The 23,357-nt window shown below is 34.3% G+C and overlaps 1 protein-coding gene and 2 pseudogenes across 9 annotated transcripts; 2 read left to right on the forward strand and 1 right to left on the reverse strand.

Annotated features, from left to right (window-relative positions):
• Positions 1 to 482: 482 nt before the first annotated feature.
• On the reverse strand, positions 483 to 7,199 carry LOC148850761 (uncharacterized). 8 transcript variants are annotated; one of them, XR_016099224.1, is made up of 6 exons: positions 6,989 to 7,156; positions 5,511 to 6,602; positions 3,155 to 3,234; positions 1,622 to 1,886; positions 1,246 to 1,368; positions 483 to 836 (listed from the first exon to the last, which is right to left on the reverse strand). XR_016099224.1 is itself a non-coding variant. In XM_088944621.1 (6 exons), the coding sequence occupies exons 2-5, from the start codon at positions 6,271 to 6,273 to the stop codon at positions 1,264 to 1,266; spliced, it is 1,374 nt and encodes a 457-aa protein (XP_088800747.1). In that variant the 5' UTR covers positions 6,274 to 6,602; positions 6,864 to 7,199; the 3' UTR covers positions 483 to 836; positions 1,246 to 1,263. The 8 variants fall into 8 exon arrangements, 5 of the variants coding, with proteins under 5 accessions (XP_088800747.1, XP_088800748.1, XP_088800750.1 ...); XR_016099225.1 differs by having other exon boundaries at positions 483 to 812; positions 6,864 to 7,156; XM_088944621.1 differs by having other exon boundaries at positions 1,246 to 1,529; positions 6,864 to 7,199.
• A 1,889-nt stretch (positions 7,200 to 9,088) lies between these two features.
• LOC148850762 (oligopeptide transporter 4 pseudogene) lies at positions 9,089 to 12,298 on the forward strand (annotated as a pseudogene).
• Positions 12,233 to 15,577, forward strand: LOC148850763 (oligopeptide transporter 4-like; annotated as a pseudogene). Its single transcript, XR_016099226.1, has 3 exons — positions 12,233 to 12,451; positions 14,345 to 14,520; positions 14,795 to 15,577. The product of XR_016099226.1 is annotated as an oligopeptide transporter 4-like (transcript).
• The last annotated feature ends 7,780 nt before the right edge of the window (positions 15,578 to 23,357 follow it).

Genomic DNA, 23,357 nt, shown 5'->3' on the forward strand with positions numbered 1-23,357 from the left:
TTTACTCGGTGTGGGCACTCCGATGCCTAAGTTAGCAACTGTTACCTGGGGTTACTTACAAAGCTTTTCAGCTCGCGAACAACAGTTGCTAACTTAGGCATCTGAGTGCTCACACCGGGTAAGTCACCTTGGGTTTTCTGAAACATACTTTCCTTGCAGTTTGATCGGCCAACTAAGCAGACCGATGTCCGAACTGCCATCTAGCTAGGAGTGTCCAGATCGTACACCAGCACCTATATTTTATCTTCTTTCAATGGTCTAGATATCAACTCAGCCCAATACAAATTTATTATAGTTAAATTAGGTTCAATCCAATCAATAAATATTTTGAACCATTAATTCTATATTGGTCCAATTCAATGTCTTTTTGGTCTGTCCAATCCATCAAAATTGATTTTGATTTGGATAGGGTCCGATCCAAAAGCAGTCCATTGACACCCTACGGTTCCATAAAACAGAAACACATGAAGTAAAAGGTGTAATAGCTGGCTAAGGCCATTGAAGGCTATTAAACATTGATTTAAATTTACTGTACAAGTTTAGAATGAGCACGGTAGAAACCCAAAACTGAATGACCTTTACAAATACCAAAGAAAAATATATAAATAAAGACTTCAATGGATTGAATACACTGTACAACTGAAAACTGCCTTCCATATCCAAGAGGAATGGGCAAATCTCATTCTCAGTATATATACTACCAGCTTATTTGTATGAGTAAGATGTATTGAATGTGAAGTAAGGTCCCTGGTATCTTGAAAGACTTGAGGGCATAGAAGTTCCATAAGAAATGGCTGGACAAAGGTGTTCCCCTGGGACAGTTCATAGTTAAGTATCTGTTTATAAAGACAAGCTACAAGTCAAGGATTAAAATTTCACAATGTATCAGAGCATATTGGACATCAATTAATGACCTTCCAATACATCCCTACAGTAAGTGTTTTGTGGTTTCACCTGTTTCATAGAATAGACAGGCATGGGACTTATACAACTGAGTTCACACCTATGCCCCACAACGTCCCACAATGCATTTTTGTCGTGTATTGGAAACATCTTCCGACGATGTACTAAAAATAATGATATTATCATCGAGAGGTATTTCCAATACATGGCGGGGATATACTGTGGGGCACAGATTTGAACTATATATCCCATCCAGCATATTGGCCTATATTGAAATTTAAAACCTTCCTACAAATCATTTGAAGCCAAAAGATGCAGAAAGAAAAGAAAGAGGACACTTACAATAAAGGTTGTCCAGGATTATCTAAGGCGGAAATAGCCCCTTCTTTCCTGAAACCTGCTACCAATAGTTCTTTTCAAGATCGAGTCCCTATTAAAAGACCAGCTCCTCCTCTTCATCCGTCTCTTCCAAGCATATAAGTGGTCATAGAGAGATGGTAAACTAAAAATAAATAGAGGAACAAATATCATAAAGCCACAGAGCATCATAACATTTCGGAACCCATCTTTTATGGTAGGATCTATTTGTCCTGTCCATGGAACTCCTCCCACATTCATCCCAAACACTATTCAGAGCAACCGGTTGATGTTAGATGCTTCTGAGCTTCTCAAACTAATCAGGAACAGTTAGAGAAGATAAAGAAGGGCATGTACGTACCTCCAGTAATGATCGACAAAGGAAGGAATACTATTGAAAGTACGGAAATAATATAAAGCTTTTTATTTATTTGCTCAGACTGCCAACTGTCCAGACTGGCCTGTATTGCTGTGACACGATTTACTATGAACCCAACATTCTCTTTGAGCCGTCTGAGACGTCCAACTAGCTCTTCCAGGGAAACAATGTCCTCAATGGAAAACCAATTTTTTGTAGAACATTTTTCTTTAAGACGAGGAAATACTTGTTCCCCATGTGCGATGACCTGAATCATAACAAATTATAACTGAATTATAGTTTGAACCCAAATAGAGGACATCCACACTAGGGGTGCTCACGGTTCGTGGGGCATTTTTTTAATCGAGTCGGTATTATCGGTTCTCCAAAAACCGATAATCGGAACCGAACTGAATTCAGTCGATTAATCGGTTGACTGGTTTGATTAACTGTTGGTTTGATTTATTGGTTTTTCAGTTTTTTAATTTTTATAATATATATAAAAATATACAATAAAAAATTATAAATATATATAAAATATTATGTTTTAAATAATAATTAATATATTATAAATATATTTTTATATAATATATATTTATTAATTTATAATATATAAAATATAAAAAATATATATAATATACATAAATATATATAAAATATATAGAAATATATGTATACCAGTCAGTTGGTTAACCACCAGTTTTCTATATTGATTAACTAAAATCAAACCGGTACTTTTGGTTTTTTAAAAACATCAAACCGAAACCGAATCGAGCGATTCGGTTAACCAATTTTTTAGTTTGATTTCAATCGATTTTTTCAGTCAGTTCGATTTTTTTGCTCAGCCCTACCACACCATGCTTGATTTCATATTTTGTATTGAAATCAGCCTTAATTAATCTAGACAAAACTCAATTAGAAAAAAGTGATTTTGAATTTATAGCGATAGAAATGCCAGGGCTTAGATTGATGAGTGGTAAAATTATAAATAATGGAGTTAAAGAACCTAGGAGTTGCTCCAATGAGAGTCTAGATCTCCAGCACACAAAAAGCACACAGCATCCAGTAGTTCATCAGGGAACATCTCTCATGAATGAATAAGGGTGGCAATTGGGTTTGGGTTGAGTTTCAACCCAATCCGTCTAATCCGCCAATCTATTAATGACCCATTTAGTTCTAATTAAATGGGTTGGGTTTGACTCAAATCCACCTTGACCCAATCTAATTCATTATTTTTTTTTCAATTTATTAAAACACAAAACTACAAAAAAAGAGAAATTATAAAACAGATAAAATTAAGATAAATAGCAAAAATTACAGAAAAAATCATAGGAAGTAGTAACTGTGAAATAACTAAGAAAGTAACATGAAAGATGAAAAAAAATATGAAAATTATAAAAAATAGACAGTAAATGAAAAACAAAAACTAAATTACAAAAAAGAAATGCATAGACTGTCCACCCATTCAACAAGAGATTTGATTTGAGACTTTCCATGGAGAGCATGATTTCGCTTTGTTCTGATGTTTGGGGTTACCTGAAGCAGGCGTTGTAAGTTGAGATGCATTTTGGGAAATTTTCTGTCGTCCAGCATTTGCTTTTTCAAAGCACAACAGTCTACCATCGAGAAAAATAGATCATAATTAGACATTTAAGCAAAAAAGGGTAAGCCATGTAAACTCAAATAAAAAACAAGATGGTGCTTATATAGACAATATTACACCATATAGATTAGCAAATTATACAATCCATTTTCTTAGGCTCACTTTAGAAAAAGTATAAACAAGATGGTGCTTATATAGACAATATTACACCATATAGATTAGCAAATTATACAATCTATTTCCAGTTTCAACTGTTTGGTTGGGCAGAATCGGAATCCCATTTCTATTCCTGTTGGAATGATACTTTCCCATTTGAGGGAATGGCCATTCCCTGCCTCTCCCTTGGGAATAGAATCCCATTCCTATTCCTGTTTGAACCAAACAGACTATGAGAATGGACCATTCTGATTCTAATTCCAAAGGATTTTGATTCCAATTCCAATTTTGATTCTGACTATGAATCAAACGAACATAATATGTAAACATCGTTGAAAGAGATAATAATAAGGGGAAATTCATTTTTCAGAAACAAATTATGCAAGCCAACACATCCCTGAGTGCCTTTCCCATTAAAATATCCATCAATATCTATAATTAGCCTCACCAGGTCAGTAAGAAAATGCTTGATGAAGTCTTCTCTTGTTCGCATGATTCCGTTTTCCAAACACTAGGCTCATATTTCCTATTGGTAAATGATTCACAATCCATTTCACACTGTCCCATTTTACTATTATTTATCTTTTACATCATTCAAATCCTTCTGAGATTAGCATCCAGGTTTCTTTCACTACCACCACCCTGTTACACCTTAAAATTCAACCATAAGACTGCATTTAGTTTGTTGAAAGATTTTGGTGGGATGGGATGTGATGAGAAGTGAAAATGGATGTAAAATTTTCATATTCCATTGTTTGGTTGTAAAAAAAGGAAAATAGTGAAAAATCAATCATAATAACTATTAATAACTAATTAATTAGGTAATTAGTAATATTTTTATTATTTTATATTTACTATTAATTTAGTTGTTAATTATTAATATTTTATTAATTAATTAATATAGATAAAATATTTAATTATTTATTAATTAATAAAATATTTAAAATTTTATTTTATTAGTATTTACTATGAGTTAATTAATATTTTGACTTTCAATTATTAACTATTTTTAATTATATAACATTTTTATTATTTTTTTTCATTTTAAATCATGAATTAGATTAATAATAAAATCATTATTTATTATTAGTTTATATTTTATTATTAATATTATTATCGGTAATTAATATTTTAATTTACTTAGTTAATTAATTATTAAAGTAATTAATATTTTAATTTTATTATTAATATTATGTTATGATTAATAATTTTAATATTTTAATGTGGATTATTAATAGATTATAAACAAGTTTCCCACTAAATTCCCACTTGTTTTCCACCAAAATGATGGGATTCCACATCCCAAGAATTGGGATCTATAATCCCACCTTTTTCCTATCCCATTCCCATCTCATGCAGGTGTCAACAGGTCGGATTTGGGTCGAGTCTAGGTAGAACCGGGACCCACTCGACAACAAATGTTAAAGTTTCAAAACCGAACCAGACCCTATAGGGTCTGTAAGTTTAGACCCAGAACCGGGTTATTAGAACAATCAAGTTTGACCCGATGGATCCTACATATGGGTAGAACCAGTTCCAACCCAATGATAATCGTTAATCAGGACAATATATCAGAAACCAGAACCAACCCATCACTACTGGATTTTGGAACCAAAACCAACCCAATCGATTCAGGTCCACTGGTCCGTCGAATTGGGCTCAACCCATTGACAGCCCTAATCTAATGATATCTCACAAACCAAACATGGGAAGGGAAGAATATTCCAAAACAATTCTATATTTTCACTTCCCATCTACAAACCAAACAGAGCTTAATGTCTCCCATGTTAAATATTTATTTCCTAGTTTCTAGCTTCACAATACATGTTCTCATGTGCGATATTAAGTTCAGAAAAATAAAAGAAAACTAGCCAAAGCATGGTTTTCCGCCATTCTGAATTCTGATTTCAACTTATACCCCCCACTAAACTCAACCTGGGAGAGAGTAAGAAGAATAGAAGCATACTATCAAAGCAAGAACAAGATCATAATGTCAAGAATTCCAATTGCATATAAAACCCTGTTTTCATTAGAAACAAAGAAGAGAGAATAAATAAAGGAAACCATTCAAGATGAACTAATAGAAAAACATATTTATGTTACAGCTTACGGTTGCTATTTGATGTCTATTACCTTTGTCGAGCTCATGTTCAACCGAATCCAACTCCAACTCGAGCTTGGTCACTATATCTTGAATGTAATCCACATGTGTGTCAAGAAAATGAACAACAAGTCTCGAGACAGTACGGGGAACTGGATTATCAGCCTCCTCAGAGTGATTCATGGTTAACAAAAACTCAAGAACGTGCTCTCTAATCACAATCCCATTCTCTTCCATGTCACTTTTAACCGTATTGGGATTCTCCACACTAGGAATCTGAGAAAGAAGAGATTGACCCATCCGAGAGAAACCCAATCTGGGAACACGACCCACAGTGACGGTGATCACCGAGTTCTGAGTGATTCTTGCAGCAATTCTGAGGGTGAAATTGCTTGAAGCAGGGCCCGGCGAGCACACCCTGAAGAAAAGAGCTCCGTCAACATGCCCACAAAAGGGACCATTGCTGACGAGTGAGAGGATGTCTTGGAGTTTGAGAGGAGGACAAAGAACGTCGATGAGGTATTGTGCAGACAATGTGAGCTTCTGATTTCCCTTTGGAAGTTCAACATGGTACCAACAAAACTCTTTCCCACTCCCTTCTGTGAGATCCCAATCCTTGGTAAAGAAACCCCCCAACCCATCGAATCTATAAGCTTTCTGCCTCACAGCGCCAGGAAAAATGGTCCGATAGAGACGGGTTCCCTTGAGAGTAGTTTCTAAAGGCTGCTCGCGATCGGTTTCTGGCTCGGAATTTCCAGTTTGTACTTCATGGGTAAGCTCCTTATATGCACTCATGATACCCAGCAATCTCGCTTCCAATGTTAAGTGTTAACATCCAACACTTTTCCCTTATTATTTAAAAAGAAAATCCTAGTAATTCTAAACCCCAGGCTTCAAAAATCTTAATAATTGCAACACTATATCAAAATGTTATCACCCATACCTCCCGATCAAATTCAGTAGGAAAAACGAAAGATGACCCCAAATTGAAGAAATTCCATCAAATCAAGAAAGACCCAACTCTATAAATCAAAAACCCATATTTGAATCGTAATCAGTTAAACAAAGAGAGTTGTCCCTCGTTTCCCTTTCCAAGAAAAGACCAAGATATCAATCTTCAGCTTCTGTAAACCAAGAAAAAATAATTAAGGTTTCACCTTTTATAATGCATTTCTCCAAGCGCCAAAATTGTCATCCATTACAACAGATTTTTCCACATTATCATCATCACTCAAAAGACAAGACCAAAAGAATATTGGAACCTAAAAGTTCTTACCCCATTACAACTCTCGAAAATCATGCATCCATCCTTGCCCAATTCAAAACCAGCAAAAAAAAAAAAAAAAAAAGGCGCAAATCATCAAAAACGAAAGAAGAAAACAAACCCGCTAGCTGCTCCTCTCGTTCCTTTTGAAGTAATTCAAACAAACAACAGGGAGGACATTACTCTGTTTTATACATATAACAGGAAGGAAAACCAGAACTAGAGCAATGTCAGCAAACGACGTACTCGATTGGGGGACCAACGGTGGTGCCGTTTGCCTCCTCCACCGCAGACCTGCAGTTTCCTTGATGATTCCCGGTTCCCAACCTACCTCCGTAGGATAATATTATTGGTCAATTATATTTTACTAAATTTAAATATTTCCCAAATCAAAATCAAGTCTCCCGCCACTCCGTCACAACCGATCAAGTTTTTTTTCTTAAAAAATTTGTCACATGCTTTTGTCTGAATTTGGTTCCATTAGGTGTAGCGACAGAATGAACCAGATTTTGTTGTCAAATATCCATTTCTGGGTATGTGTGCTTATATTTAGACAATTGGGGCGGCTGGCTGGCGAGGTCTTGAGGAAGAGGAGGAAACGTCGGAACCGAACGTACGCCGCAAACCAGGATTTTTTCTCCCTTTTCTTATTCTTCTCTGCTTCTGTCGCGTCGTTCCTACGTTGACCACCATTCTGCCTCTCCGCCACAAATGTTTTAAAGCCTTTCATGGCGGTGTCATGCTTGTTGATTAAACTTGCAAAACCTACGTTCCACCGCTGCTTGAGCGTTCACTGTTCACTGGTTTGCAAGCTTTAAGCAAAGCTACCGGACTCGCAGTGTTGCTATGGACGTCAAATTGAGGTTTTCCATGGCAATACCCAACACTAGCGTCATTTAGCCTTTAGAACCTCCACGGTTATATGTTATGACGAGTCTAATACTCAAACAACCATGACAAACACCTGCATCTAAATCCCACTGTTATATAATTGATTGGATGCATTAAAGATCTAGAGCCGAGCCGAGACTTCTGTAGCCTGTTCTGTATGTCATGGCTCGGTTCGACTCAAATAATGATGGAGTTTGAATTCGGCTCAAAAGCTTCAAAATGAATATATTATTATTATATCTTATCTCATCTTTTATATATATATATATATATATATTGGGATGCTCTCTCCATGCAATAGAATGTATTCGTGCGAGTAGATTTTCACGTGAGAGCAATTCATTTCTTATTAATTATATAAATATTGTTAGATAATTAGATATATATAATTATTTAATTATATAAATATATAACAGTTATTATAAATATTGTTAATCCCATTTTCTATTAATTATATAAATATTATTTATATAACTATTTAATTATATAAATATAATAGTTATTATAAATATTGTTAATAACTAGATATCTAAATGTTTGAATGGTTTTGACCTTTTTTATTTTTTTTATATTTTGTGATCGAATCAAATATGAATTCACCTCTATCCGATTCCACATAATCTATCATAGTTCGATTTAAATAGGGGTGGTGTCCCCATTCGCCAAATTGTAACCCTTTAATATATATATAATTCTGCCACCCATTTAATATATATATTAAATATATATAATAAGAATTTAATATATACGCCTTTGGTTTCAGTTGACGGTTCGACCACCCGATTCGAACGAATGGCCCGTTTTGACAATAAAAATTACAAGTAAAAAATTATGAAACTGTTATGACCACCGGTTTCAGGTCGACATTTCGACTGTCTGGTTTGAACGGACAGTCCATTTTGACAACAAAAATTGAAAGAAGAAAATTGAGTGTGTGAGGTCAACTAAGCAATATCATATGTGTTATGTCATTTGAGTGTGTGACTCATACGACCAAAAAATGGAACCATTTTAGCCATTAGTTTTTGGGTCAACGGTTCAGTTGCTTGGGTCAATGGTTTCATTTTTTTGTATTTTAAGTTGAGATTATGTATTTTTATACATTACTAATTGATATTTAAATTTACACTTGAGAATTTAATATTTGCTTGGCTTTTTTGTTAATGTAAAAAAGTAAAATAATAAAACAGAAAATAGTTGGTGTAATAATTAAAATATACATATGTTTCGTGTCTTGAAATTTTGAATATTGATTATCAATCAAATTGTATGACATTTATACATCCATTCCATAATGCTAATTTAATATATTTTTTCATATATACCAATAAAATATATATTTTTATATATTTATAGATAATATTGGATCTTATATTTTATGTATTTATAGAGTTTGTATATATATTTTTAATGTATCAACCGTTTTCTATATCAATGTGTTTTTAAAACACATCAATGTCCAAGTTATTCAATACGATATCAAGGGGAATGAGACAAATAACAAGTGGACGGGTGTGTGTCTTTTCAAGGAGATCAATTCCTAAACGTTAGTCGTTAACAAGAATTATTTTTGCACGGTGATTGGTGAACAAAGTGTCTTACGTATTACACGTGTGTACGAATGTGTGGGATGTTTCATCCTAAGCTAATGGCCATTGCGATTTGCAGGTATTAGGATACGGTTGGGCTGGGCTTCTAAGGAAGTACGTGGTTGAACCAGCACATATGTGGTGGCTCAGTACTCTCGTTCAGGTCTCCCTGTTCCGGTATGTAATTAAATAATTAATCACACTACACTCACCACTCACCACTACATACATACACACACTTTCTCATCCTTATACCCATTACCGAACTCCTGACCTTATAGGTGATGGGATTCCTTACGAGCAAAAACTTCATGCCATGTTATGCCTATCTGATTCGGACTGATTATTTGTCAGGCCAGATCCACAATGCAGAAAAAACTATGAAATTAATGGCTCCAGTATGATATACGTCTATTGCATCAAAGTATCGCACCGTGGATCAAATCATGCTGCCACCAGTGTTGGAGGTTTAGGGAGGGGATGGGCTAGCCTATATAATAGATGCACAAACTGGACTAACATTATCATTAATTTAATCATAGACTATTTAATATTTTGAATATCGAGCTACTCAGCTATCTACAAACACAGCACCATATAAGATACAGTAATAATTTGTCGTTCCTAACTTTCATCTTGTCTTATTAAGTCCAGAAATGGTTGCTAATGCAAATCAAATGTTAAGAGCATGTATAAATAAGCCAAAATAGAACTTGAATATGGGATTTTCGTACACCAATGTTTGTTATCTAGGCTCCATTTAGAACTTGTACCTATTTATATTCTATATATTTGTATTTGCACTCCTTTCAAGCTGAGCCCTAAGTGTAAGCCCATCTTTTTGTTTTCTGTTTTGCTCAAGACAAAATTTTCTAGTTTAATCCGTTTTTACTGCAAACAACTTTTTACCCACATTCTATCCATCTTGAATTACAGTTATACATGACTTTTTTATATCGTGAGATGTGTGACTTCATTGTACTGCAAGTAGTGTGGGTAAAAAAAGTGAGTAGGAAATTTGAATTCTACCCAGTCGAAGTCCTAAGTGGGAAGAGGGAGTTCAATTCAGTGCCCGACTGTGTATTGTGAACATCTTCCGATAATGACATCATCATTTCTGATATCATCATCGGGAGATGTTCTCAATATATGGCTTGAATGTGCTGTGGGACGTTGTGGGGGGCTGATTTACTCTTAGGAAGAGAATACTAATCAACCAATGATGGTTCAGCCCAGCGTTAGAATTCTTAAGCCCAACGTACAGTTGGGATAGGTGCCAACTCAGAATTGATGTCAATTCATGGGCAGGCATTGATGTATAAAGTGGAGGTATTTGATATTTTGAATTTTTGTAAGTCTGTGATGGAATTCAGAATTCTGCCATGAGCTGCAACGCACTTTTCCAAAAGTTTTAATGCTGAATCGTTTGAGTGCATTTGATTTTCACCTCTTATATGGTCAAAAGTTAGTGTTTTCTAATGTCAATCTGAAAAATATGACGTCCTTCTTACATCTTACTGAGTGAGAAACAACTCAGACCTAGGGCTAACAGTGGGTCGGGTATAGGTTGGGACCAGACTCGGAACCAAATTGAATCCATAGAGTCTGTAATTTTTAGATTCAGAATGAATTGATCGATTCTCAGGATAATTAGGTCTGATCCGATGGACTCAATTATAATAAATAAATAAATACATTTAATATATACTAAATATTATATATTATATGTATAATATATATAATTTATTTAATATTTTATATATTATCGGTTTGAATTGATTCAAAATTGGGTAAAGCCAATTCCAAACTGATAATAATTGAGACACTATATCAGAATCAGAAACCAGTGCATCTAGTCCATCGATACCGGTTCCTAAAACCAGAACGGGCCCAATTGATTCAGGTCAATTGGGTCTGTCAAGTCGGACCTGACCCATTGACAGCCCAATTCAGACCCAACATCCCAACCTAAATTAATAAAATTACCATCCTAGGGTTGGCTCACTGGTTTTTTCGAGCGCTGAGTACTTTGGGGAAAAAGGGGTAAGGGGGAAGTTATTAATGATGCATAACATCGGATACCGAAGAGAAAAACCTAAATGAATAACCTGGATGGCTAAATATTTCTTATTTCAGTCATGTGTAAAGTAATGCAGCCGATCTGCACTGGCTTGGCAATGTGTTTCAGACTTTCAGTGCCCACTCCAATATCAGCTTTATCGTTGTTATTGTGTCATTGTACCAGTAGTTGAGTAAAATCTTTTTCTCCATTTTTAATGTACCCTGATGTTAGAAAGAGCAATTAAGCCAAGTATTTTACCACTGCAGGGCCTTGCATGAGAAGGATGAAGAACGCATGTCAAGGGGGAAGTTTTTCTTGATTGCACTAATTTGCAGCTTCTCCTGGTACGCAATCCCAGGATATTTCTTCCCAACGTTGACGAGCATCTCATGGGTCTGTTGGGCATTTTCCAAGTCAGTCACAGCCCAGCAGCTCGGTTCAGGAGGGTCTGGGATTAGGGGCGTTAACACTCGACTGGTCTGCCGTAGCTTCGTTCCTGTTCAGCCCCCTCATTTCCCCTTTCTTTGCAATCGCCAACGTCTTTGTTGGATATGTAATGGTTATGTACGTGGCAATTCCCATAGCGTATTGGGGGTTGGACTTGTACAAAGCCAAGACATTTCCCATCTTCTCCTCCCACTTGTTCACAGCCCAGGGTGGGAAGTACAATATAACCGCCATTGTAAACGACAGATTCGAGTTAGATATCCCAGATTATGAAGAGCAAGGACGAATCTATCTAAGCATACTCTTCGCTTTGTCCTACGGCTTCGGTTTTGCTACCATTGCATCCACACTCACTCATGTAGGATTCTTCTATGGAAGTTACGAAATATCTTCTTATCCTTTTATTTGTTGTGTTCTCTATGTATCCAAATAAGCCCTGCAGTTGTTTAACTAGTTTGAACAAGCAGGGAGATCTATGAACGATTTCGTGCTTCATATAAGGGCAAGGTGGGCATTCCCACAAGATTGATGAGTAAGTACAAGAACATACCCGAGTGGTGGTTCCATCTTCTACTGGTGGTGATGGTGTCTGTATCCTTCGTACTCTGTATCTTCTTGAAAGATCAAATTCAGATGCCATGGTGGGGACTCCTCTTTGCTGCTGCACTTGCCTTCATTTTCGCCCTTCCTATAAGTGTTATCACTGCAACAACAAACCAGGTAATCACGTTAAACTTACCCCTGCCCTTCCTTTCTATATTTCTCTGCAGTAGAAAATTTTTGATGTTGCACAATCTAAAAATATTATAAGATACCAGTCAGGAATTATAAACCACTCCGGATCCACAAACGCTTCCCACATCCCTACCCACAACACACTACCAACATGTCGTTATCAACAAATTAGCTAGAAGTGCAGCAACCCCTTCCATTAATAAAGTTAAAAAGGCAAACATCTGTTGTAGTCAAATAGAAAATTTAGCATTTCATTATCTTTCCTATTATGTACTGGAAATAAGGGTTTAATATTTTTTTCTCTTATTCAGTATTAAAGTTTATTTTAGTAAGATATTCAATATTAAGTTAATGTGGATGTGATTTGTAATGGTTTTGTTTATCATGACAAGTGAATAACACTTGCAGACACAAGTATTTAGATATCCTTCGATTTTCATAATATGTTTTATACTTCTAACTATCAATATCTGAGATTCTTTATTTCAAATAAGCCTTGTCCCAGACATATAAAGTCTACACAAATCCTATTTTTCTGTTCAATTCTATCAAGTGCCATATTGATACCTAGTATCATACAAATTATAAAATGCATATAAAATAAAGTACAGACACACTAATACAACAGTAAAAAAATAACATAAGGTCCGTTTGGTTTGCATGAATAAGGGTCTGGAATTGGAATCGGAATGGTTCATTTTGGTTTTAACTGTTTAGTTGGGCAGAATCAGAATCTCATTTCCATTCCTGGTATAATACCCTCCCCCTCTCCTAGGAATGAGAATTCTAATTCTGATTTTAATCTGAACCAAACAGGTGAGGGGAAAGACTATTCCGATTCTGATTCCAAAGGATTTCGATTCTGATTCCAATTCCAACTCTGACTATAAACCAAACAGACACTTAGTAGTTACTAATAACCACATACATCTCCATAGTAACTATAATTTTAACCAGTTAAATATTAAAAATATGTTTCTCTTCCTTATGGTCTTCCCTTATCAGAGGTGGACATGGGTAATTTCCCTCAGGGGCTACTGTTTTGAAAATTCTGAATTATTGGTGGGACCTAATTTATGGATTATCAAACCTAGGTTGAACTTTCAAAAAATAAATAAATAAATAAAAACACAACCTTTTTTTTGGTGGATGGGGGATGGGGTTGGGGAGGCTATGACTGCCCCTAGCAGCCCATTGTGGAAAGGTCCTGTCCATTAATATGAACATTTACAGTTTTTTTTTTTTTTCATAGAGGTTTTTTACTCAATTAGCCTCTTTCTTACATGAGGAAAGCATATGCTATTTTTTTATTTTTATTTTTATTTTTACACCATACAAGACATGAAAGAAAAGATGATGCAAAATGTTTATAGTAATTGCGATGTCTGAAGTAGGATGCAGACCTACTAATGTAGGACAAACATAAAAGTAAAAAAAAAAAAAGTCTGTATAACAGGACCAAAGAAAAACGTGTGTGTGTGTATTTGTGTAAGAGATATTATTATGCTTGTTAATGTCTTAGCTTTGAAATTGAAATTCGTCATTAATTTCAACCTGGTGATTAATTTATAAATGATTGATTAGTAATTAGGATTTAGGATAAGCTCTACTTTGTCAAATTAAGCAAGAATTTCACTACTGAAGTTTCTACATGGAAAAGCAATTTACAACTTGGAAAACAAGAACAGTCCAGTTTTTGGGTACTGAAGAATTCCTGTAGTTCATATATCTAGAGCTCTGCATGAAAACGCTACTTCCAACTTTTAGCACCTCACAAGTTATTCAAACTGTAATCATTTTTAATGTTTGCTTATCAATTCCTACCTTCAATGGTAAGCTGCAACACCGATGTACTTATGTTTTGTTTGCAAACACCAGGGCTAAACATCATCACAGAGTATGTCGTGGGAATTATATATCCAGGAAGACCAATTGCCAATGTCTGCTTCAAAACCTATGGATATATGAACATGGCTCAAGCTGTTTCCTTTCTCAGCGATTTCAAGCTAGGCCATTACATGAAAATCCCACCAAGGTCAATGTTCATAGTTCAGGTACATTTTCTCCTTTTTAGCCTAATTATAAGAGAATCTGAGAATGCCAAAGCTCTAAGATGCCCCAAACCTTGTTCTAAAATGAACAACATTTGCCCATTAATGTCCAGACATCAATATGAACCCTACTTTTTTTTGGTATTTTTCTCAAGAACAGAAACTTGTTTTTATCTGCTTGACAAACATCAATATCAAATATTCATCTTACAGTTTTGTTGGTATATATTAATAAATTTCCCCATGTTATTGCCTTTCACTGGATCCTCCTATTCAGCTTATTGGGACCATCATAGTTGGAACTATCAACCTTGGTGTGGCGTGGTGGCTGCTGAACTCGATTGAGAACATATGCCAGGATGACCTCCTTCCTCCAAACAGTCCTTGGACATGCCCAGGTGATCGTGTCTTCTTTGATGCATCTGTCATCTGGGGTTGGTGGGACCTAAACGTATCTTCGGGACTCTTGGAAATTATGGAGCCCTCAATTGGTTCTTCCTTGGAGGTGCACTGGGCCCAGTTTTAGTCTGGCTCTTGCACAAAGCATTCCCAAAGCAATCTTGGATCCCACTGATCAACCTTCCAGTCCTCCTAGGCGCAACAGTCATGATGCCACCAGCAACAACACTGAACTACAATGCATGGATCATAGTAGGGACAATTTTCAACTTTTTTGTTTTCCGATACCGGAAGCAATGGTGGCAGAGGTACAACTATATCCTTTCAGCAGCCCTAGATGCAGGGGTTGCTTTTATGGGGATGCTAATTTATTTCTCTTTAACCATGGAGAACAGAGATTTGAATTGGTGGGGTACTGATGGTGAACACTGTCCATTGGCTACTTGTCCAACAGCTAAGGGTGTGGTAGTTGAAGGATGTCCTGTATATTAGTTAGCATTTTACACTGTCCATGTATACAAGTTTTAATAGAAGTTTAACAGTGTAGTTCCCTATGTGGGTTGGATGTGGTGTTTGAAGAATCGCCTGTCTATATTAATTCACACTTTATAGTGCACGTATATACAAGTTTCAATGTAAGAATTTTAAGAGTTTGGTTCCCAAAGAGGGTTCTATCATGTTTGACATGTGGTTCTTTAGATAATATTGTACTTATACTGTTTTAGAAAAGGGTTGTGCTTGTATGGGGGCCTGGCATCTAATGTCCACATTTCCTCTTTTTTGCAACTTTACAATTCTCTAAAAGTACAGCTTTTCCTCCGTCCAAATATTCAAAGCAAAAGCACATCAATCATATATCCAAGCTGATATTTTTCGATTTAATCTTAGTTCTGAACCAGACTGTTCAGAAAGTGTTGTAGCCCTGGAATAATGAGGTTACAGCACAATATACATGTGCATATATTTGTTCTGGCACAGTTTCCTAGGCAATTAGATTGGAGAAACTAGTTTTGGAAAAAAGATCCAACTTGGGAACCAGGCTGTTCGGCAAGTGTTGTAGCCCTGGAATGACGAGGCTACAGCACAATATACATAGTGACAAACCATGGAGACAGGCGATGAAGGTAAGAATGCTATGATGGAAATCTCAGCACAGATGTGCGATGAGCAAATACAAAATGCGATGACAACACGTATGAACCAAAACAGAGTATCCTGAAACTCTTTTGTATTTTTGTATTAAATATGGAGGCTTACACATTTATAGATGATGAAGAAGTCGGTTTGTTGGGATCTTGGGCCTATCTTGAATCTTGTTCAGCTGCTTTGTCAGCTTAACAGGTTTGGTTCTAACTGCCAAGTGTCTATGTATATAGGCACATATATATATATATATATATATATATATATATATATATGCTCTGGCACATATATATATAATATATATGTGACTGAAAGGGGCCTAACTTTTTACCCCCTTCCCCAATCTATTGACGGGTAAGTTCCAACTTCCGATATCTATCAGTCTTGAAAAATGGCTTAACTCTGTTTTGGGGATTTTTCTTACAATTGAAACGAAAAAGTTTCCCATGGCTATTTGGCTATCTAATATCTATCGATCACAAAACAAATGGAAAAGAAAAATAGAAAGAAGCTTCCACTGGCTAGCATTCTCAATTGAAACGGAAAAGTTTCCCATGGCTATTTGGCTATCTAATATCTATCGATCACAAAACAAATGGAAAAGAAAAATAGAAAGAAGCTTCCACTGGCTAGCATTATTCAGCTAGCATTCTCATGTATCATGCGAGCAAAGGTAGATCGAACTTCCTCTATCGAAGTAGAAAAAAAAACAAAACACAACAAATTATAAGAAAACAACTCTCCAACGAAGTAGAAGCCCCATAAAAGTTAGAAACAGCTAAAAGAAAATTTGTTGTGTTTATTATTACAGGAGTGATTACGTAGATCGAGGGAGTTACACTTCTCAATGTAGATATAAAAATTAGGGAAATTGTCAAAAAATCATCATGAGTTTTCAGCATTTCTTTTAAATTCATCACAATTTTTCAAAATGTCTAAAACTCATCATGTCATTAACTTGACGTTAAAAAGACTAGCAGTTGTTAATATATTACCATTTTAACCTTCATAGAAAAATATAAAATATATACATATATTTTAATATTTAGACATGAAAAAAAAGAAAAAATTCAAAAAATATTTTCAAATATAAAATACATAAAAACACAGAAATTACAAAAAATATAAAAAATTATAGAAATTGCACACAAAATAAATAATTATTTTCAAATTATAGAAACTATAAAAATTGAAAAACAAAATCAGAAAATAAAAGTTGTAGAAAAAACACCAAAAATTGCAAATAAATAACAAAAAATACAGGAAATTTTATAGATGGTAGAAAATAGAAAAATGTAAATAATAGTAGAAATTATAACAAAACACTAAGAATGTAAAAAAAAAAAAAAGAAAAATGAAAAATGAAAAAGACCCTTTCCCTCTAACTAGCCATTCAAGGGTCATTTGATCATAAAAATTATTATTTATGCTGACGTGGACACCTCTGTTAAGAAACATTAACGGTGCACTAATCGAAGGTGAGTTTTGAAAAACAAAAATTTACTAACATAGCGAGTTTTAGACATTTTGAAAAGTTGTGGTGAGTTTAAGAGAAATGGTAAAAACTCATGGTGAGTTTTTGACAATTTCCCTAAAAATTAAAATACATGTTTCTTTGGATAATCATCCGCTCGATGAATTTTGCACGATGCAGATTTAAGATGATCAAACACCGTCATCCCTAACTGAAGTGACAAGAACCCAGCGAGCCAATGGTAAAAACTCATTGTTTGTTTGATCAAACACCGTCATCCCTAAGGGTCCGTTTGGTTCCCTAGAATTGGAACCGGAAGGGTTCATTTCAATTCCAATTGTTTGTTTGGTCAAACGGGATTCCGGTTCCCATTCTTGCCGAAATGGGACTCCCCTACCATTCGAGGCTCCCTCCTTGGAAATGGGATTCCCGGAAAGTCTATTAAAAAGTATAGAATATTAATAGACTAATAAAAAATTAATAAACTAGTATTAAAGTATTAATAAAATAATAAAAACAATAATATATTAATAAAATATTCATAATTTAATAATAAATACTAAGATATTAATTAATCAATACAAATAAAATAATAATAAAACAATATTAATAAACTATTCATAAAATAATAATTATATATTCATAAACTATTAATTAATTAATAATAAAATACTAAGTTGTTGGTTATTAAATACTAATAAAAATCATAAAATAATAAAACAACAACAATAATAATAATAATATATTAATAAACTAATATAAAATTGAAAGTTTTCAATTGATTCTAATTCCAACTCCAAATGAACCAAACAACAATGATTGGAATCTAACTTTGATTCTTGACGGCACGCGGGTTGTGCTAGGCTTGGCATGATGGGTTGGGTCATGCCGGGCTTGAGTTTCCAAGCCCATGGGCTGGCATGATATGACACGACCAAGTGGGTCGTGCTACCTGCGGCTTGTCTGCCAACACACCCGTATATATTATACATATGTTATATATTATATATAATAATATATAATATCTAAACCTTTATTTTTAATTTTTGTCTATTTTGTTAATTTATTTTAAAACTTTCATTATTTTTCATTTTTTAAATATGCCTCTCATGGCTTAGCCTGGTCCACAACACAACCCGAGCCCATGCCATGGGTTGTACCGAGCCAGGCCTTTGAAGTATCCCAAAGATAGCAAGCACGGCTCGACACAACTCGCCAAAAGCATGGGTCTCTCGTAGAGCATATTTACACTTCTAACTGAGGCAATGTCCATAATTTTCAAGGCTCCAAGGTGAGGCTAGGCAACCATCAGGTGCCAAGGAGCCTTGCCTTCGCTTAGGCAATGAAATTTAAAAATAAGAAGATGATGGATTTTCTACCCCTTTTGAACTAGTTTTTTTAGAGGTGTAAATTAGGTCGTGTTGCCTTGACCGACCCGACATGATGGCACGCTGGCCATGCCAAGCACAACACGATGAATTGGGCCCTATCGGGCTTAGGTTTCCAGGCCCATGGGCTAGCATGGCATGACACGACACAACACGACCGAGCAAGTCGAGCCACATGCAACGAACGAGTCGGCACAACCCATGTATATTATAATTATATAATAATATAAAATATATTAATTTATATAAATTTTGTTTTCAATTTTATTATAATATTTTCTTTTGTTATTGCATATATAAACAATTGTATACATCCAAATTAATATACAATAAGATTTTAAGACTTTTATTTATTTTTTTTGTCTATTTTGTTAGTTTACTTTAAATTATTATTATTATTTTTTATTTTTTTAAATATACCTCTCATGGCTTGGCCCAAGGCTCGGCTCGCGGACCAGCCCAACCTACAACACAGTATGAGCCCTTGTAGGCTCGAGCCGTTGACCGTGTCGAGCTGACCCCTTGAAGTATTCCAGGGGTGGGAAGCACAACACGACCCACCAAAAGCATGGGCCACTCATGGGCCATGTTGTGCTGTGTCGTACCGGCCCAGCCTAATTTACATCTCTAGTTTTTTTTTTTTTAATTTTATGTATTAACCTACAAACTTTTGAGCTTACTTTTGTGCTTGAGTTTCTTGCGGTCTTGCTTCAAGTAGGCAAAACAAAATATTAGAGTCACAACTTACAAGTTAGAACTTAAAAGAACTAAAGGGGGAATAACCCTTATTTTAGACCAAAAAAAGAAAAGAACCTAAGAAGAAGAAGGGGGTGGGGCCCCTGTTTTAGATCAAGAAAACCTAGGGAACAAATACTAAAATAAAAGAAGAAAAGTAGGGGGCGAAGCCCTGTGCTATCTATCTATATTTTGGTTTTATGAATTTTTATTATTAAAATTGGATAAAATTATTCAAGTAACCAATCAATTTTAAATCTTTAGAACTTTCATCTCTCCTCATTATCTCTCTCTTATCTTTCTCATTAAATCCTTTCATTATCTCTCCTCATTAATCATTCCATTAACTTCTCTCCTAATAACTCACTCCACTAATTCTCCCTCTTCTTAATTACTCCAATAAGTTTCTTAAAATTTATTTACTCTTTTTGTTTTTCTTTTTCATTTTATTCCCTCTCCTCTCCTCATTATTCTAATAAACTAAAAACAATTTTCTTAGGAATGATCATTTCAGTCAGGCCTAGGCCCAAGTCCACATCAGGCCCAAAAATTCAAGAGGCTGGCATGTGGACCCAACCCAACCCGTAAACAAATAATAGTTTAAAATTAGTTAACAAAAATATCATAAATAGTTAAATCACATAAAAAATAATGAGAGGTAGAATTCTAAGACATAGTGTATTCTAGGCTAATAATGAAGAGAGAGAGAGAGAGAGAGAGAGAGAGAGAGAGAGAGTTTTACTCTCATCCAAATTCCATTTATTTGTTTCATATCTAGAAATGACAATGGCTTGGGTTTGGGGTGGGGATCATACTCCCCATCCTCGACCTCGCCTTAAACAATCCTTGTCCCCCACCCCAACTTGCTAAGGATAAAAATGGCCCTCCGTCTCCAGTTCCTAACGGAGATGGTTTCTTTGTCGAGGAACCTCACTATCAATCTCAGTCCCTTCTAAGGTAATCTCTATCCTTAACCCCATCAGGTCAGGGAGACTAAGTACTCAATGGGGATGGGGAACATTGCCGCCCCTATTCATATTCAAATCCTATTAATTGGTTAGTTGCCAAAAAAACTATAATTTGATACCTAATAACTAAAATAAATAAAAATATTAAACTTTAGCAAGCTCTCATCTATAAACTATTAAAAATTAAGAAATTAATAAAAATTAATAGTTCATAAATTAAAAATTAAAATAAATTTCAAATTCTATTTAAAAATAACTAATATTAGTAGGATAATTAAAATAATAATAAAAAGTAAAAAACATATTAAAAGTAATAAAATAAATCATTTGCATTCCATATAAAAATTATAACAATTGATTAAAACAATAAAAACTAATGATGGCCTAATTATAAGTGTCATAAGATTCCTTCTACTTAAGATGGTCATTTATAACTTAGCCCAAACCCAAATAGACCTACAATTTTTTCAGCTCAAGCAAACGTTTTCTTTTGAGCTAAGTTTAGCTCATATCTACACCACCCCCACATGTAGTGCGAACAATAAGACTATAAACTGATTGAATTCAAATCAAATCGGCTATTGACAGCCCTAGCGAGTAGGGCCTAAGCTAACCCCTAACCAACCTAGAAGTTATATACATACATATTTAGATAATAAAATTTATATTAATATAAAACAAAATTTCTAATATATTTTTATAATAAATTAAAATTAAATAATAACTTTAATTTATAAAAAAAATCATAGTTTTATAATTAACATGGGCAAGCCTGTCCTTGTCCCAAGCCTAAACAAATATTATTACGCTTGTGGTGTGGACTGGCTTGGGCTAGGCAACCTATATAATTGTCAATACACTATTAAAATCTAACCCAGATCTTTTATGTTTTTGGTTCATTAAGCTACACAATGGGGGTAGCCCATTCCCAATAGCTCTTTCGGGTTCAATATTAATAATTTTTATCTAAAAAAAGTTAAAAACCCAAAAATAATACATGTGTGGGTTGTGCTCAATTTGGTTCAGTCTAATATGGGTTGGGTCAATTTGAGTTCAATATGGGTTGGGTCAATTTGAGTTTATAAAAACCCAAAAATAATTATGAATGTCACATTGCTCTTAGGGGGTTGGGTCAATTTGAGAATCAACCAAAGTTCAATATGAAGTCTCAAACCTCAATCTTAGGCTTAGGTTAATTTATCTATGACTGCAACCTAACTTTATATATTTACAAATATTTAAGTAACATTTACAAAAAAAGCTATAACATTTAATCAATAATAAAGTAAAATAAATAAAATAAAACACAAATGGATAATATAGAAAAAATAATTATTTTATTAAGTAATTAGTAGTAATTTATTTATTTTTTGTTAAAAGTTATTAATATAATTAATCCAAACTACTATTTTTTTTTGTAACAAATTATAATAATAAGGATTCATTATTTTAAACACCATTGCAGTCCTTCCTTATAATAGTTATCAGTTTTTGTTGTTTTACTTATTCTTGACAAATCCCATGCATCACACGGGTCCCCGCTAGTACCAAACTAAAAGAAGAACATGGAGAAGAAAAGAAGGGTCAGAGCCCTTGTTTCATACACCAATGATGAGAAAAAAAAAGGTGAAAATGCAAGAAATTTAAGAACAAAAGAAGGAGCAGAGCCCTTGTTTTAATCCAATAAAATGATTCAAAATGCTTTGGGAAAAAGATACAAAAAAGAAGAGGAAAAAATGGGGTGTAACCACTATTTCAAATCACCAAAAAGAAGAGCTCGCCTTGACTTAGATGGCTATGTGGTGAATGATGAAGGGTTCTTGTTCTCCTTCCTCACAACAAAAACATGATAACATGCAACATACTCTATTATAAAAACTAAGACCAACCAATGGAATATTATATATTATATATTTGTTTTTAAGTAGGGTAAATTGCATATTAGTACCCTATACTTTGGGCCTTTGTATCACTTTGGTACCCAAATTTCAAAACGTGCAAATCCAATACCTAAACTCCCAAAATATCACAGTTTAGTCCAAATTCATTAATTGTTAAATTATTAGTGGTTAAGTCATTTCTTATTACTACCCATGTCCTTTTAGGTCTACCTCAAGCTCTTCTACTCCTTTCAAATTGTAAAAAAACAATTATTATAATTGGTGCAATTATTGGTCTTCTATGCACATTCCCAAACCATCCTAATATATTTTTTCTCATTTTATCATATATTGGAATTATTCCTAAGCTCCTAAGGATAACTTCATTTTTAATCATTTATGTCTAGTATTTCCACTCATCCATCTTTGTATTTACATTTTTGCCACATTCATTTTCTAGACATTTTTTTATTGCTAATACTGTACTTCATACAATATAGTTGGCCGTACAAGTGTTTTATACAATTTTTCTTTTAATCCAAGTGTATTTGCCTATCACATAAAAATTTAAATACACCCCTCCATTTATCCATCTTGCTCTAATTCTTTGAGTAATATGCTCCTCAATCTCTCTCTTAATATGAATTATTGAACCAAGTATTGAGTTATGTCTCCTATCCCGAATGTATCTTGATTTATACTCCTATTATTTCAAAATTTACATGCCATGTATTATGTTTTATTTTTATTTATTTTAAAACTTCTTGTTTCTAAAGCATTTCTAAAGCATTGATACAAGTTTAATTTTACATTTAGTTTTTCATTAGTTTCATAGGTTAAACCAATATCATTA

Source organism: Nelumbo lutea, chromosome 5 (genome assembly GCF_056320005.1).
Source record: "Nelumbo lutea isolate HS-2025 chromosome 5, American lotus-T2T, whole genome shotgun sequence".
Classification (NCBI taxonomy): Eukaryota; Viridiplantae; Streptophyta; class Magnoliopsida; order Proteales; family Nelumbonaceae; genus Nelumbo; species Nelumbo lutea.

What these genes read in the sequence shown, in the direction of transcription:
- LOC148850761 (XM_088944621.1), bottom strand. Translation starts at nt 6,273, where the DNA reads ATGAGTGCATATAAGGAGCTTACCCATGAAGTACAAACTGGAAATTCC. An exon ending in TGAACATGAGCTCGACAAAG is followed by an intron (nt 3,235 to 5,510) that starts GTAATAGACATC and finishes TCTCGATGGTAG; the next exon opens with ACTGTTGTGCTTTGAAAAAG. An exon ending in ACTTACAACGCCTGCTTCAG is followed by an intron (nt 1,887 to 3,154) that starts GTAACCCCAAAC and finishes GTTATGATTCAG; the next exon opens with GTCATCGCACATGGGGAACA.